The 13,407-nt window shown below is 44.0% G+C and overlaps 1 protein-coding gene across 4 annotated transcripts in view; it reads left to right on the forward strand.

Annotated features, from left to right (window-relative positions):
* The window catches only part of MYO1B (myosin IB), a 174,891-nt gene that overhangs the window by 141,995 nt on the left and 19,489 nt on the right, over positions 1–13,407 (forward strand). For 2 of the 4 annotated variants that reach the window (XM_084816345.1, XM_084816353.1), the window contains exons 21-23: positions 71–139; positions 1,469–1,555; positions 11,214–11,288. In XM_084816345.1, coding sequence (XP_084672471.1) covers positions 71–139; positions 1,469–1,555; positions 11,214–11,288 — 231 coding nt within the window. Of the gene's footprint in view, positions 1–70; positions 140–1,468; positions 1,556–1,896; positions 1,984–8,074; positions 8,162–11,213; positions 11,289–13,407 lie in introns of all 4 variants that reach the window. The other 2 variants (XM_084816331.1, XM_084816338.1) reach the window with 2 other exon arrangements.

Genomic DNA, 13,407 nt, shown 5'->3' on the forward strand with positions numbered 1-13,407 from the left:
GATTCCAATTTTGAAAAATCCCTGATTCCATCTTTCATATGCTCACACTTCTTAACAATTCTCAATACAGCAACAGAAGAAGTACCAGCAGATGAAGAGTTCTGCCATCGTAGTACAGTCTTACATCAGAGGATGGAAGGTGAGTTTGGTGAATACTTTGGAGTTGCCTTGGTTCCCTTTCCCTGTGTGATCTCAGTGTAGATTACGTGAGGCGCTGAGGCAGGTAGTCAAAGCTGGGAATCCAAAGACTTCTCTGTTGGAATCCTAGGGTTGACTAATTGCTCGGTGTGGAGGTATCAATTCCACCATCATGTTCAGGAATGCTAACAAACTGCACCTTAGCACAGACCCAAGGACGTTCTCTGGGAGTACAGAACACTGGTGCTATTACTTTCAGTAGAACATTGTGCGGAGGGAGTCGCTTGTAGTATTACCTCCTTCCAGTCATGGTTTTCTTCTTAGGGCATGCTGACATGCAAAAAGTAAATGCAGCCTCTGACTTTCCAACCCCCACATGCTGCTTTTCTGGGGCAACATAGAGTTAGGAGGAGGAGATCTGTAGAGGAGAAGAGGCAGAGAAGAATAGGGATCCCTAATCTTTCCTCTGCCCAGCATTTCAGCTCCCTCTCCCAGCCCCACACTCCATATTTCACTCGTAACCATGTATCTGAACTCACAGATGGGTGGAAGAAGGGTTACGCGCCCTTTGTCCGTCTCTTCTTGCCTGTGGATCATACCCTGCCAGTGAAAAATGTTTATTTTATTAAATACTTACAACATGTTTATTCTGTTTTCAAAAGCAGGATTCGGTGAATCTATTGATTAATTGCATTGCTACTTTGCAGTAGTGAAGCAGTGGCTGGGGTTTGGAAATGCAACTGGGCCATGTAGTTCCAGATCTAATATTCTTTAAATAACTAGGACAGCTCCACCACTTTATACTATTGCCTGTGCCAAAAGAATCTAAAATGCAAAACCAGTTATGTAAAATGTGCTTATTGGAATGTTGTTTGGATTATTATGCTTTAAAAAATTCCTCTTCAATTTTTGTTTAACTTAAGCTTCCTCTAGAATCTGCATTACATGCATCTATTGACTATTTTAAGAACATAAGTAGTTGTGGCTTAAATCCCAAGTCAGCAGCAGAATTCAGTGAGTCTGGGAAAGCAAGTTTAAGCACCAGTCACATCCACGTACCAACAACAATTTATAGGAAATAAATGCTTCCCCCCCATTAGTTTTGCAACACTATTTTAAATAAAGCCTGCACTTGGGAACAGTAGGGAGAATTGCGTAATGTCAAGAGACATAAATGGAAGAATGATAAAATATTTGTTTATCTTGGGAGGAGGGGACTGGGTAGGTGAGTAGGGCAGTCAATAACTCCATATCTTTTGTACAGCTGTTATTTTTTCAAGTGTTAACTCTTCTTTGGCATGGTGGGGGCGGGGGGTGTCCTCATTTATAGGCCCGAAAGCTGCTTCGCGAACTGAAGCACCAGAAGCGCTGTCAGGAAGCGGTTACAACTATTGCGGCCTATTGGCATGGTGCTCAGGTAAGAAAATACAAGCAGGTTTCTATTTGTTCCATAGCCACTGCATGGTGCAAGGATTGTCTAGACAGGCCGAAGAAATGTTTTCAGCTGCTTTGTTTACTTCACTTGCATTTCTCCTTTTTTGCAGCTATACTTTTAACAAGTTTCAGTCTAGCCAGCACACACTTTCATTTATACTGTATGAAATGACTTGGTTTCTTTCTTTCTTTCTTTCTTTAATTCTTTCTTTCTTTCTTTCTTTCTTTCTTTCTTTCTTTCTTTCTTTCTCTATCCATTGGAAAGTTGAAGCAACCTTTTTCTCTCTCAAATGTTTCTATAATTCATTTTCAAATGCACCACAGGCGCGAAGGGAACTGAGGCGGCTGAAGGAGGAGGCTAGGAATAAACTTGCTATTGCTGTTATTTGGGCTTACTGGCTTGGATTTAAGGTACTACCTGCAAGTGTCATGTGCCCCCTTTCGTTATCCAACTTCATTAGTAAGCAGCAAGAATTAAGCATTTTTACTGGCTTACTAAACCTGAGCATGTGATTGCTGATAACCATCCATTTTCATCTTTGCCACACTTAACCTGAAATCTTCCATACTAAAAAGTTCTAGACATGCCCAGCTGAATAAGACTAACTGCTTCTTAATAAGCCATTAAGAATCTAGACTGAAAATAAGTGGACTCAACACTCTAAAATGTACTTAACTAAACATGCATGTATCAAAGCAAAACATCTTTGTTAGCATGTACTTGCAGTAATATTTTTACAGATTTCCACACTAAGGCTGCTTGAGGGGGAGGGGAACGCAATTCCATTAATTAAATTCACAGCACTGCACATACGTTCTAAACATGCCTTAATACAGCTTTCCCCATCCTGGTGCCCTCCATATGTATGGTGCCAAACATGCCTGGGAATGATGGGACTTACAGTCCAGTCCATCTGGAGTGCATTAAGTTGGGGAAGTCTGTCTTAATACTTAACATTTTCTTACAAAGTATTGTTTTGTTCATTCCAACACAGTGCTGTGACACAATTGGCAATTGGCCTCTGTACACCACCACATTGAAGTTGAAAGGAAACACACCCAGATGGGAGTGAAGTCAGGACTTTCAGCTGTAATTCAAGGGGGTTGACAAAAGTGGGGCACTACCCATTCAGGAAGTACAGCCACTGGCAGACACCCCCCCCCCCATCGTTGGTGGCTCATAAATAAGGGAACGAATGGCTGACAAGCAACTGCATGGCCAGGTGTGGCCTGTTTCCTGGGTACCCCATGACCAATCAAGCACATAAAAGGCCTGGAGGTGCTTCTGAGTGTTACATGTGCATTTGGTAGCTGTTCACTGGAACTTCCAACATGAGGTCCAAAGAGGTGTCCATGCGAGTGAAGGAGGCCAACATTAGGCTGAGGAAACAAAATAAACCCATCAGAGAGATAGCAAAAGCATTGGGAGTGGCCAACACAACAGTTTGGAACTTCCTGAAAAAGAAGGAGTTAACTGGCAAGCTCAGCAACAGCAAAAGGTCTGGAAGACCATGGAAGACAAGTAAAGTGGATGACTGCAGAATTCTGCTCATGGTCAAGGGGAACGCTTTCACAACATCTAGCCAGGTCAAGAACGCTCTTGCAGAGGTAGGCATGTCATTGTCAACATCTACAGTCAAGAGACAGCTTTATGAATGTAAATACAGAGGCTTCACAACAAGGTGCAAACCACTGGTAACACTCAAGAACCGAAAGGCCAGATTAGCCTTTGCCAGCAAACACCTAAAAAAGCCTGCCCAGTTCTGTAATAAGATTCTTTGGACTGATGAAACCAAGATTAACTTGTACCAGAATGATGGGAAGAGAAAAGTATGGAGAAGGAAAGGAACAGCTCATGATCCAAAGCATACCACATCATCTGTCAGACATGGTGGAGGCAGTGTTATGGCATGGGCATGCATGGCTGCCAATGGAACCGGGTCACTGGTGTTTATTGATGACCTGACTGCTGATAAAAGCAGCAGGATGAATTCTGAAGTGTATACGGCTATAATTCCTGCTCAAATTCAGCCGAATGCTGCCAAACTGATAGGACGCCGCTTCATATAGCAGATGGATAATGACCCAAAACATACAGCAAAAGCTACCCAAGAGTTTCTCAAGGCAAAGAAGTTTTTCCATGGCCAAGTCAGTCCCCTGATCTCCACCCCATAGAGCATGCTTTTCACTTCCTGAAGACAAGACTGAAGGCAGAAAGACCCACAAACAAGCAGAAGCTGAAGGCAGCTGCAGCAAAGGCCTGGCAAAGCATCTTGAGGGAGGAAACTCAGCATTTGGTCATGCCCATGGGTTCCAGGCTTCAGGCAGTCATTGACTGCAAAGGATTTGCATCCATGTATTCAAGGCGATCCTTAAGTTTGAAATGATGTTGGTTTGTTCCATTACTTATGAGCCACCAGCAATGGATGTGTGGGTATGCCACTGGCTGTACTTCCTGTACTGAATGGGTAGTGCCCCACTTTGTCAACCCCCTTGAATTACAGCTGAAAGTCCTGACTTCGCTCCCATCTGGGTGTGTTTCCTTTCAACTTCAATGTGGTGGTGTACAGAGGCCAACTGCCAAAACAGTTATCCTTGTTCCAATATTTCTGGCCCTGACTGTATTTCACTTAAATTAGCAACTCAGATGTCAAGGAATGTGGGTGTTTGTATTGAGCGAGTTGCTAACGTTTACAGCCAAGGTGTAGAACTGGGGAGGGGGTAGTCTACAGAAAAGTCTTCAGGCTCTCAGAATAGCAGGCAGCTCTTCTTTTTTTGCTGTGTGAGAAGTCAATCAACATAGTTGAGCATAGGCGCATGGGATGGGGGCTTAGATGGTAGGAAGTTGCAAGCTTGTGCTCAGATCTGGGGGAAGGACCTGGTAATTGAGGCCAGTGCTGGTACCGGTCAAACCTTTTAGCAGAAAAGGTTTGGAAGGATTGTACATTGGTTTGGGGTGGTAAGGGGTATCTTTAGAAGCTGCCCCTTGGTCTGCGTGCTAATCCTCTTCTTCCCACCATTAAAACTGGCTAGGTTTTTAGTGTAAAATTATGGTTGTGACAGGAGCCTGTGGGTATTTGCTGCATGAAGAGTTTGGCCCTCCAGCCAGCTGAGTTTGATCCCTATGGTATAACTAGCTGCCTTAGAAACAGTAATCTATGGCAAACCAGCTTTTGTCTGTTGGAGGTATCTGTAGTTAACACATAGGTTATCATTGTTTCTGTAGCATAGGGTTGTAGTTCTACAAAGTTTATTTCTCAGAAAGGCATTTTGCTTGTTTCTTTAATGATTAGTTTACTTCAAAGACGGGTGTCAGCATTAGAAGTCCAGATTAGCAGTAAGTTCAGATTTTTCAAGAGAAAGTGATTAACATGCAAGTCTAAACTATGGCCTTGAAAAAATGCCAGGAATTCCAGCATCAGCTGTTCTCAGAAATGATGCTGCACTAAAATGTCCTTGCCAAATCACAGCTGGCCCTGATTTGGGGTGGGGGTAGGGGGAAGGCAAGTGACCTCCCACAGTGGGCCCCACTACATACAGACACATACACACCCTGCTAAGTCTGCAGTAGCTGCTGCCCCTTCTCCCCACCTGTACGCACTGCTGTAAGCTCTGGCCGCTGGCATTCACCTCTTCAGCATCCTGCTCAGTGGCCATGTCCGGATAGGCTCTGCAGTGAAGCCCAAGGTTGGATGGTGACCTGCAATAGCCAAAGGTCAGCAGCCCTTTCTCAAGAGCCTGCTCACTAACTCCACTTGCTTGCCGTTCCGGCCTACATTAAAACCTCAGTGATTTGTGCTTTGGAGGGGCCGTAGCTCAGTGGTAGAGTGGCTAGAAGATCCCAGACATCTCCAGTTAAAGGGTATCTGGTGTTAGGGATGGGAAGACCCCTGTCCAATAGCTTGGAGAGCTGCTGCTAATCAGAGTAGAAGGTTCTGGGATAGAAGGGCCTAATGGAGCTATTCAGTATAAGGGAACTTTATGTGTTTTCAGGCCAAGGGTTAGCAGTTGGCTTCAGGGGCCCTGGTAGTCAACGGATGCACAGTGATGCAGAGCCCTCACAATGGGCCTGTTGCTAATCCCCAAGGTGCAGGAGAAGAATATGTACAGGCTTCTCTGCGATGCATTAGTGCAGCCTTCCCCAGCCTAGTGCCCTCCAGATGCTTTGGGTGATAACTCCCAGCATTTCTGGCCATTGGCCTTGTTGGCTGGGGCTGATGGGAGTTGAAGTCCACAACATCTGGAGGGCACCATGTTGGAGCAGGCTGCAGAGAATGTTTTTTTTAATATTTTAAAAGTTTTTTTAACAGAATATTTCAGATACGGTAGTTAACATTAATTATATCTAAAGTTAACAAGAAAAAGGAAAATAAGGTTACAGTAACATTATATGGATAACAGAGAAAAGGGAGGGAATAGTGTATTATACAACATTCAGAACCTCCTGCCTAACGTTTTAATATAGCTTATCCCTAGTGCAGCCTTCCTGAACCTGGTGCTCTCCAGATGATTTGGACTACAGCTCCTATCACCCCTGACCATTAGCCATGCTGGCTGGGGTTGATGGGGGGAGGCACCTTTTTGGGCTCCACTAGAGGATGGCTTTTGAAATGACTGCTGCTTGAATTGATCCATGCAGATAATGTATATTTATGTATATGGTAAGATGGTGAAACAATTCGACTTACCTCTGGGCTTTAGTGGTGATGTACAAAAATAAGTGGCTTCAGGACAGCGAGTCTAATTTAGAGAACTGGATAGCAGCTTTGCGAGCTGCAGTGATGGTCAATATGCTGCTAATGTAAACTAGCCCAGGATCAGGTCATAGATAGTTTTTCTTTGGGCTGGATTAGTGTGTTAAGTAATACTTGGAAATCCTTCTGCAAGATAAGTGTGACTGGCTTGTTTTTGGTTTAGGTATTAGAAGTAATGGGTGGTTCACATGGCCAGCCTCTTACTGTGAGATAATCTAAAGATGTTTGTGTTGCTTGGGAATCAAACAGCACATGGCTGCCCCACCGTCATGGTATTTGGCAAGGCTGTTTTTATTTTGTGTTTTTAAAAAACAAAAGGAAACCTTTTTCAGGTATGAAATGAGGGGTCACAAGCTGAACCTGTTTATGAAATACTTAGCCAGTTGCTCCCCTTTAATATAAGCTGAGTGTTTAAAAAAAGAAGAAGGTAATCTGAGAGGAAACTGACTGCAAGTCTTGAGAAGAAAGTGTTACTGTCTGTGATGCTTTCAGAATGATGATGGAGGTGGGAGGTTCTCCGCTTCTTTCTGGTCAAAACACACTGAAATAGGTGCACTACAACCCCTCCACTATTAGTATATTCTATATCCAGCCTTCCCCTACCTGGTGCCCTCCAGATGTGTTGGACAACAACTCCCATTATCCCCCAGCCAGTGTGCTGTGTGGATGAGAGTGTAGTCCCACACATCCCAAGGGCGCCAGGTTGGGGAAGGCTATCCTACGCTAAGACTGCCAGTACAAATGCTATAAATGTCTACTTGGCAGGAAATCCTATTGAGTTCACTGGGGCTTACTCCCAGGTAAGTGGGTATAGGATTGCAGCCTAAGTGTGCTTCTTGTATGATCTTTTCTTTAAACACAGGCTTAAATACGAGGCCAGGCTATGTTACTAGGATCTTTCAAATAGCAAAATTTGCAAGACAAATCTTCTGTAAGATGAACCAAGTCACCAATGCTGCAGGTGCATAGCTACGGTTGCTACTGCTGTTATGCCATATCCAACAATTCAAACACAGTAGATGTCTGTCCTCTACTAATACTAAAATAGTAAAAAGGAATTAACAGAAATTCATGTCCACACAGAATGCATAGATTTCTCTTTCTTTCATTCATTCATTCATTCGTTCGTTCTTTCTTTAAAAAAAAAAAAATCCCCCCTTCCCTTCTGTTTTACACATACTAAAGTCATGTTTGTGTGATGTGATGTTCATGTATGTCTGTATGTGATGACAAAGAAAAAGCTCATTTACAAGATTTTGGAAGAAAGTGCATTGGCATCAAAGTGCTAAGGATAGTAGAAAATTAAAGAGGGATGGAAGAAGTGCCCTAAGCGCTTATGTTCAGTCCTTGGTTTAGCGTCTTTGTACTTCAGGAACCTACTGTTGCTGAACAGAATATGTGAGCTGATTTCTAGTATTTGGTCCCTTGGGGCTGCAACTGGGCAGAATGCTTTTCATTAAAATTAAGAACCATCCAGCCTTTGCCAAATGTAACATACTCCGTAGAAGAGTTCCAATATGAGGGAACGCCTGCAGCTCATTATTCTTCTATATGCACTGGTGAAGCCATGTTGAAGGCCAACTTCACTTCTCACCCTATCTTCACCCTGACATGCTGGGGTTCTGAAGGTTGCATACTGTTCTTCCATCTTCCTGTATCAGCTATTCTCTCAACGGGAGCATTCTCTTTCTGATCATTGTGCTATCTGCATCGGGCTGTCTCTATGATTCACTATCTAAACGTTTTAGGCTCGAAGGGAGTTGAAACGCTTGAAGGAGGAGGCTAGGCGCAAGCATGCTGTTGCAGTCATTTGGGCTTACTGGCTTGGACTAAAGGTACTCTCTCAAACAACTCCCTTTTGTCAATACTGAACTCAATAAAGCGTGGCCTCTACTAACGCCTAATAAACTTCTGGTGCTCTGGGATTGCTATAGCAAGCATGATCTTTAAGGAAATTATTTTCCCCCCACCGACTTCTAGAAACAAAACAAAAGCTGTTGCGCGTTGTGTCAGGCATTTTTAGTTGTATGTGTTTGTTATATATGCAGCTGTTTGAAGGCACTGCTAAGGAGTGTGGATTATCAGAGAAACAGTATATAGTTTTTATTAAATGGATGCCATCACGGTTGGGCTGTATTGGCAACAATTCATGTTAAAACTATTAGACATTTCTCTTTTTAACATCCTCCTTTTGTGATAAGAACTAATTGTGACTGTAGCTTTCTTTGCTTTTGTTGGTACATTATTGCCCAGAATGTCTAAATACAGAATACAGTCAATTTTCTGTCTCAGTATGCTGGTGAGGGTGGATCCCCTACAGCAGGGGTCCCCAACCCCCGGGCTGCGGACCTGTACCGGTCCGTGGCCTGTCAGCAACCAAGCCACAGGAGTGTGCGAAACCCCCTCACCTTGAGTTCGCGGGGGGTCCACGGGGGGGAGGCGATTCCCCCCCCCCCCAGAATCCTCGCTGGCCCCAGCCAGCTCCACTCTGCAGCAAGTCAATGGAGCATAGTGGACATTTGCGTCCCTGTTCTACAAGTAATAGGTTACATACATCTTTATGTAGCCGATTACTGCAAAGAATAGGGATGCAAATGGCGTCCGCAAGTCCGCCAGCGGAACCCCCCCGCCCCCCGTCCATGGAAAAATTGGACCGGTCCCTGGCGCCAAAAAGGTTGGGGACCGCTGCCCTTCAGGATATTGTCTCTAGGCAGGAGCATCAGGAGCATGTGGGGCTGGCAGCAAGCTCACAAGTGGGTTGTGCTCCTGTGGAGGGGAAGGGGAAGAACAAGTGACCCCCACTTGTTCACCACTTGCATCTTCACTCTCATGTGGGAAACAAGAAGCAGGAGTGAAACGTACTCATCTGGAGCTTGCAGGAACTCCTGCAAGTGCTGGACGAGTGTGTAGCAGCCACGCCACCAAGGCACCCTCTTGTTATCTCCAGTCACAGATCAGAGATAACAGATGGATTTCCTTTTGTGTCACTTGCCCTCCCATTTGGAGGGGGAGCAGTGTGCAGGGGAATCCCCTTATCTCTGATCAAAGATCAGAGACAGCAAGGGCATTCCTCTCCCCACTTCTTCTCAGAGCCCTTGGTAGCCCCCAGGCCAGGGGACAGGACTTTGAGAAGGAGGGGGCAAAGCCACAGAGGGAGCCCAAACTTCTGTGGGCCAGATGGGCAGTCTCCGCGGGTGAGATTAGGTCCATAGGCCAGAGATTGCCCACTCATGATTTATGTGAACAAATCCTTCTATGTCAGCGCTATATATGTGGCCACTGCAATTTCTGAGCTTGCAGGAACTTCTCAATTTGCCACGATCACACAAATCACAGTAGTTGTACATACAAACTCTCAGATGGAGGTGACATTTCACAGAAATGGCACTTTTGGGTGGGCAGAGCCTGGCTGTGAGCCTCCCAGAGGCCACCAGCAAGTGTTAAATGGGACCATGTTTCGCTCAGATGCCTGTGGAGTTGCTTTAAACTTAAGGCAGTTACTGCTCCCTCTAATTTTGATGTACGTAATGCACCCAAGTTGGATTGTCCCCCAAGTAATACGCTTTAGGTAAACCTATTTTGGACTAAGGTAGGACAGAATTTATAAATCTTAACAGAAATTTGAAGTCGTTTCCTCCAGGCATTTGTATCTTGCACCAGGAGCTTTTTCCCCAGCCAGACTTGCTTTTAGTATCGAAGCCCAACTTGGGGGGAAACATACTAGGGGAGATGTGGGGGGGGGGGGCGTGTAAGAGCAGTGGTCAGGGCTAGGGACTGATAGTGTCAAAGTAAATGGCAGATGGGTAGTGTCAAAATAAATGGTTTAGGGGGATCAAAAATTATGGGGGGGACGTCCTGGAATACTGTTCACTGATGTGGAAAAGCCTAGTGGTGGGTGACTGGGGACTCGTTTTGAATGCTAACAATAATTGCTTTCTAGAAAAGTCCAACTTATCAGTGTGGCAGGAGGCAGTTTATGGGTAAGCACCTTGTGGAGAGGAGAGGTGCCAATCAGCTGATGGTGCAATTCCATTCTGTCAAAACCAATGAGGGTATTGCCACTGGAGATATAGATTTGTGCCACAGGGAAGCTCTATATAGATGCTTTAGACTCTTACTGCCATACATTAACCAGATACTCGAAAACCACATCCAATCACTCTTTGATGTGGTTCTGCTGTGTGTATGCGTGTTTACGTAATTTTGAAAAATGTCCTGATTAAATGAATGTTATAGCTACTATGCTTAAACTGTTTCTGAGAGCTCCCCTTTCCTAAATGTCTGAATATAGAAGTCAAACCTGTATGTTATCCAGAACCTAAATGATTAAAAAAAAGGAATTAACTGAGTAACTCAAGATCAAGTACTGTGGGGGAAATTGCCTGAAAAGGTCTCCACTGTGTTATAAATCTGATAATGTCAGGCAGGCTTAAGGATAATGAGGCTTCATTCTTACTGAAGTGGTAAACTGTTGTGTGGGTTTAACTGTAGGTTAATGCACACTTGATTGAATGCTCCTCCGTTTAAAATAATTGTCTCCTCACAGAGAATTAGCATATGTGCATTTATTGCTTTTTTGTATGGAGGAATATTCAATCAAGTGAGCCCCTGTCTGCAGTCTGAAGTTGTGCAGCTGAGACACAGGTTTACAAGCAGTAAGAAATAGACCTGAGAATGTTGAAACTCGCTTGTCTAATTAAGGAGCTTTTCTACTTTGCCTGTGTTTACCCTAACTTTCTATATCTAGAAAGAACCTGCATTGTGCAATTATTTTTATGGAACATCACTAGAATTCATCTGCCTGCAGTTCAGTGCATAATTTATGCTTGTGGGAAAAACAAAATGAAATGTAAACCAAATGTTAACTCTGAGATTTTAATTTGTCAGGTCCGTAGAGAGTACAGGAAATTCTTCCGAGCCAACGCTGGAAGGAAAATTTATGAATTTATACTTCAGAAAATTGTACGTATTTTGATATTTATAACGTTGTTGCAGCAGCAGTCCCATTCACCTGTGTCCATTCATAGAAAAGAATAGTAAAATGAATCCATGAAGTTAGATTTGATTTTGCACTTTGCATGAAATGGGCTGGCTGAAGGATTCTGCTGTTTTTGTAGTACATAGGGCAGTATCCGACACTGACAGTGAGCCAGTGCCAATTGCGTTGTGCTAGGAGGAATAACTACTAGTGCAACAGGAAGCTAATCTGTCATAGCATAACCCCGGAATCTAACTCAGAGTAACATTTCCAGAACAGGACAAGTCAGTGGAGCTTGCAGAACTGAGCTCTGCTGACATGTCCTGTTCTGGGCATGCTAGTTTACAGTTTTCTTATCAAGTGCTAGCTTCCCATTGCATTAGTAGTCATTCCCACTAGTGCAAGAGCATCGTTGGATACTGTCGACAGAGAATAACGCTGCTTCTCCCTAATTATCTGAATTACATATGGTGTGCTTTTGTATGTATCTGGAATTTAACAACAGTGCTCATGACTTTCAGGTTTGACTCCTCTTCCTATCTTGAAGGTGCCTCCTTTAATCTATAATGGAATCAAGGCCACTGAAGCCTTGTAACTGAAGCCCCATGCATTGTCTAAGATTTGACTGTATATTAGTTCTCAGAAAACTGGCAAGTGGAAATGAAGTCCTTAGTGCCAAGAAATGAGTCCTTTCTCCTAGGCTATAAATACAGACAAGTCTTTTGAGCAGTATGGGTATTTGTGTAACACAATGACCTGGTTTACACATAATGGCAACCCATACTATTGGTTGTTGAATTGTGGGTTGTCATTACATGCGAACCTGGAACTATGGGTTAACCATGAATGACCCACAAAGAGAACCCATGGTTTGTTGTCGGGTTAAACTCTAGGTTGTTTAAACCGTGGGTTGTTGTAATGTGTGAACCCAGAACTGTGAGTTGTTTATGGGTTGTTTCACCAGGCTACAGAGGTGGTAGGCAAAAGTGGTTAAAAAAAAAAAACACCTATCCGCTCTACATGCCAGTACTACAGTTTTGTACAGCTGTTTGGGATACAAGGAGGGAGTGGGCAAAGGGGGCAAGAACCAACTAACCCAGGATTTGACCAAACAACCAGTGACTTGCTCAATCATCTGGCAGCCAAATCATGGGTTAACTCTGAGTAGGGCAACAATCCATGGGTTAATTAAACCATGAGCTGTTGTTACGTGTGAACCAGGTCAACGGTTGTGTTCACATGTAACAATAAGCCAGGAATCCTGGCTTAATAATTGACAGCATGAATGAGCTGTGAGCTGCTTCTTGCAGCCTGTTCACTCTTCCCCCTTCACATGAAGGGGTTAGCTTTGCATGGCATCCAAACCCAGGATTATGGTTAAAGCTGGATTGTAAGCCAGCTTTAAATCAGGGTTTATTGTTATCTTAAGCATCCTAGCTTGTTTCAGTACACTCAGCCATAATCCCAAATTTTAATATCACGTGAAGCTATCCCCTTCCTGGTTTGTTTACCCACTCACACAAAAGGAAGAGTGGAGCAGGAGTGAATAAGGCACATTGTGCCTTATTAAGCCTGGCTTATCATTGGCTTTCTGTCTTATCACTGACCTGGTTGACATGATCACAGGGTAATTAATAAGTCACAGTTGCTTGTTAACCACCCTGTGTGCGTGCTGGTCGTGTGCCAGCCAGTTTACATAATTATTCTTGCTGGGTGCGGCTAGTTGTGTTGCCTGAACCTGACAAGGGGGGATAATTGGGGTGGTTAACAAACCACCCAGAACCCACAGGCTGTTTTAGGCTTCTGGGGTGGTTTGTTTGGCCATCACAATAAGCTGCACCCAGCGAGGGTAATTACGTAAATTGTGCTGGCATGTGCCTGGCATATGCAGAGTGGTTACCAAGCCACTGTGGCGTATTAACCACCAAGTGATCATGCAAACTGGCCCAGTGTGTGCAAACACTTCCATTGGTTTAGTAAAATCCCTGATGATGTCATGACAGTTACTGCCAGAAGTTTCCTAGCTTTGAGATTATGTGCACCTAGTTGTTGTGAGTAGGGAATATGGTCATATGACGCCTACTTGAAAAATTCAGTGTTAAA

Source organism: Heloderma suspectum, chromosome 1 (assembly GCF_057233095.1).
Source record: "Heloderma suspectum isolate Gila_16-S chromosome 1, 16-S_ref, whole genome shotgun sequence".
NCBI lineage: Eukaryota > Metazoa > Chordata > Lepidosauria > Squamata > Helodermatidae > Heloderma > Heloderma suspectum.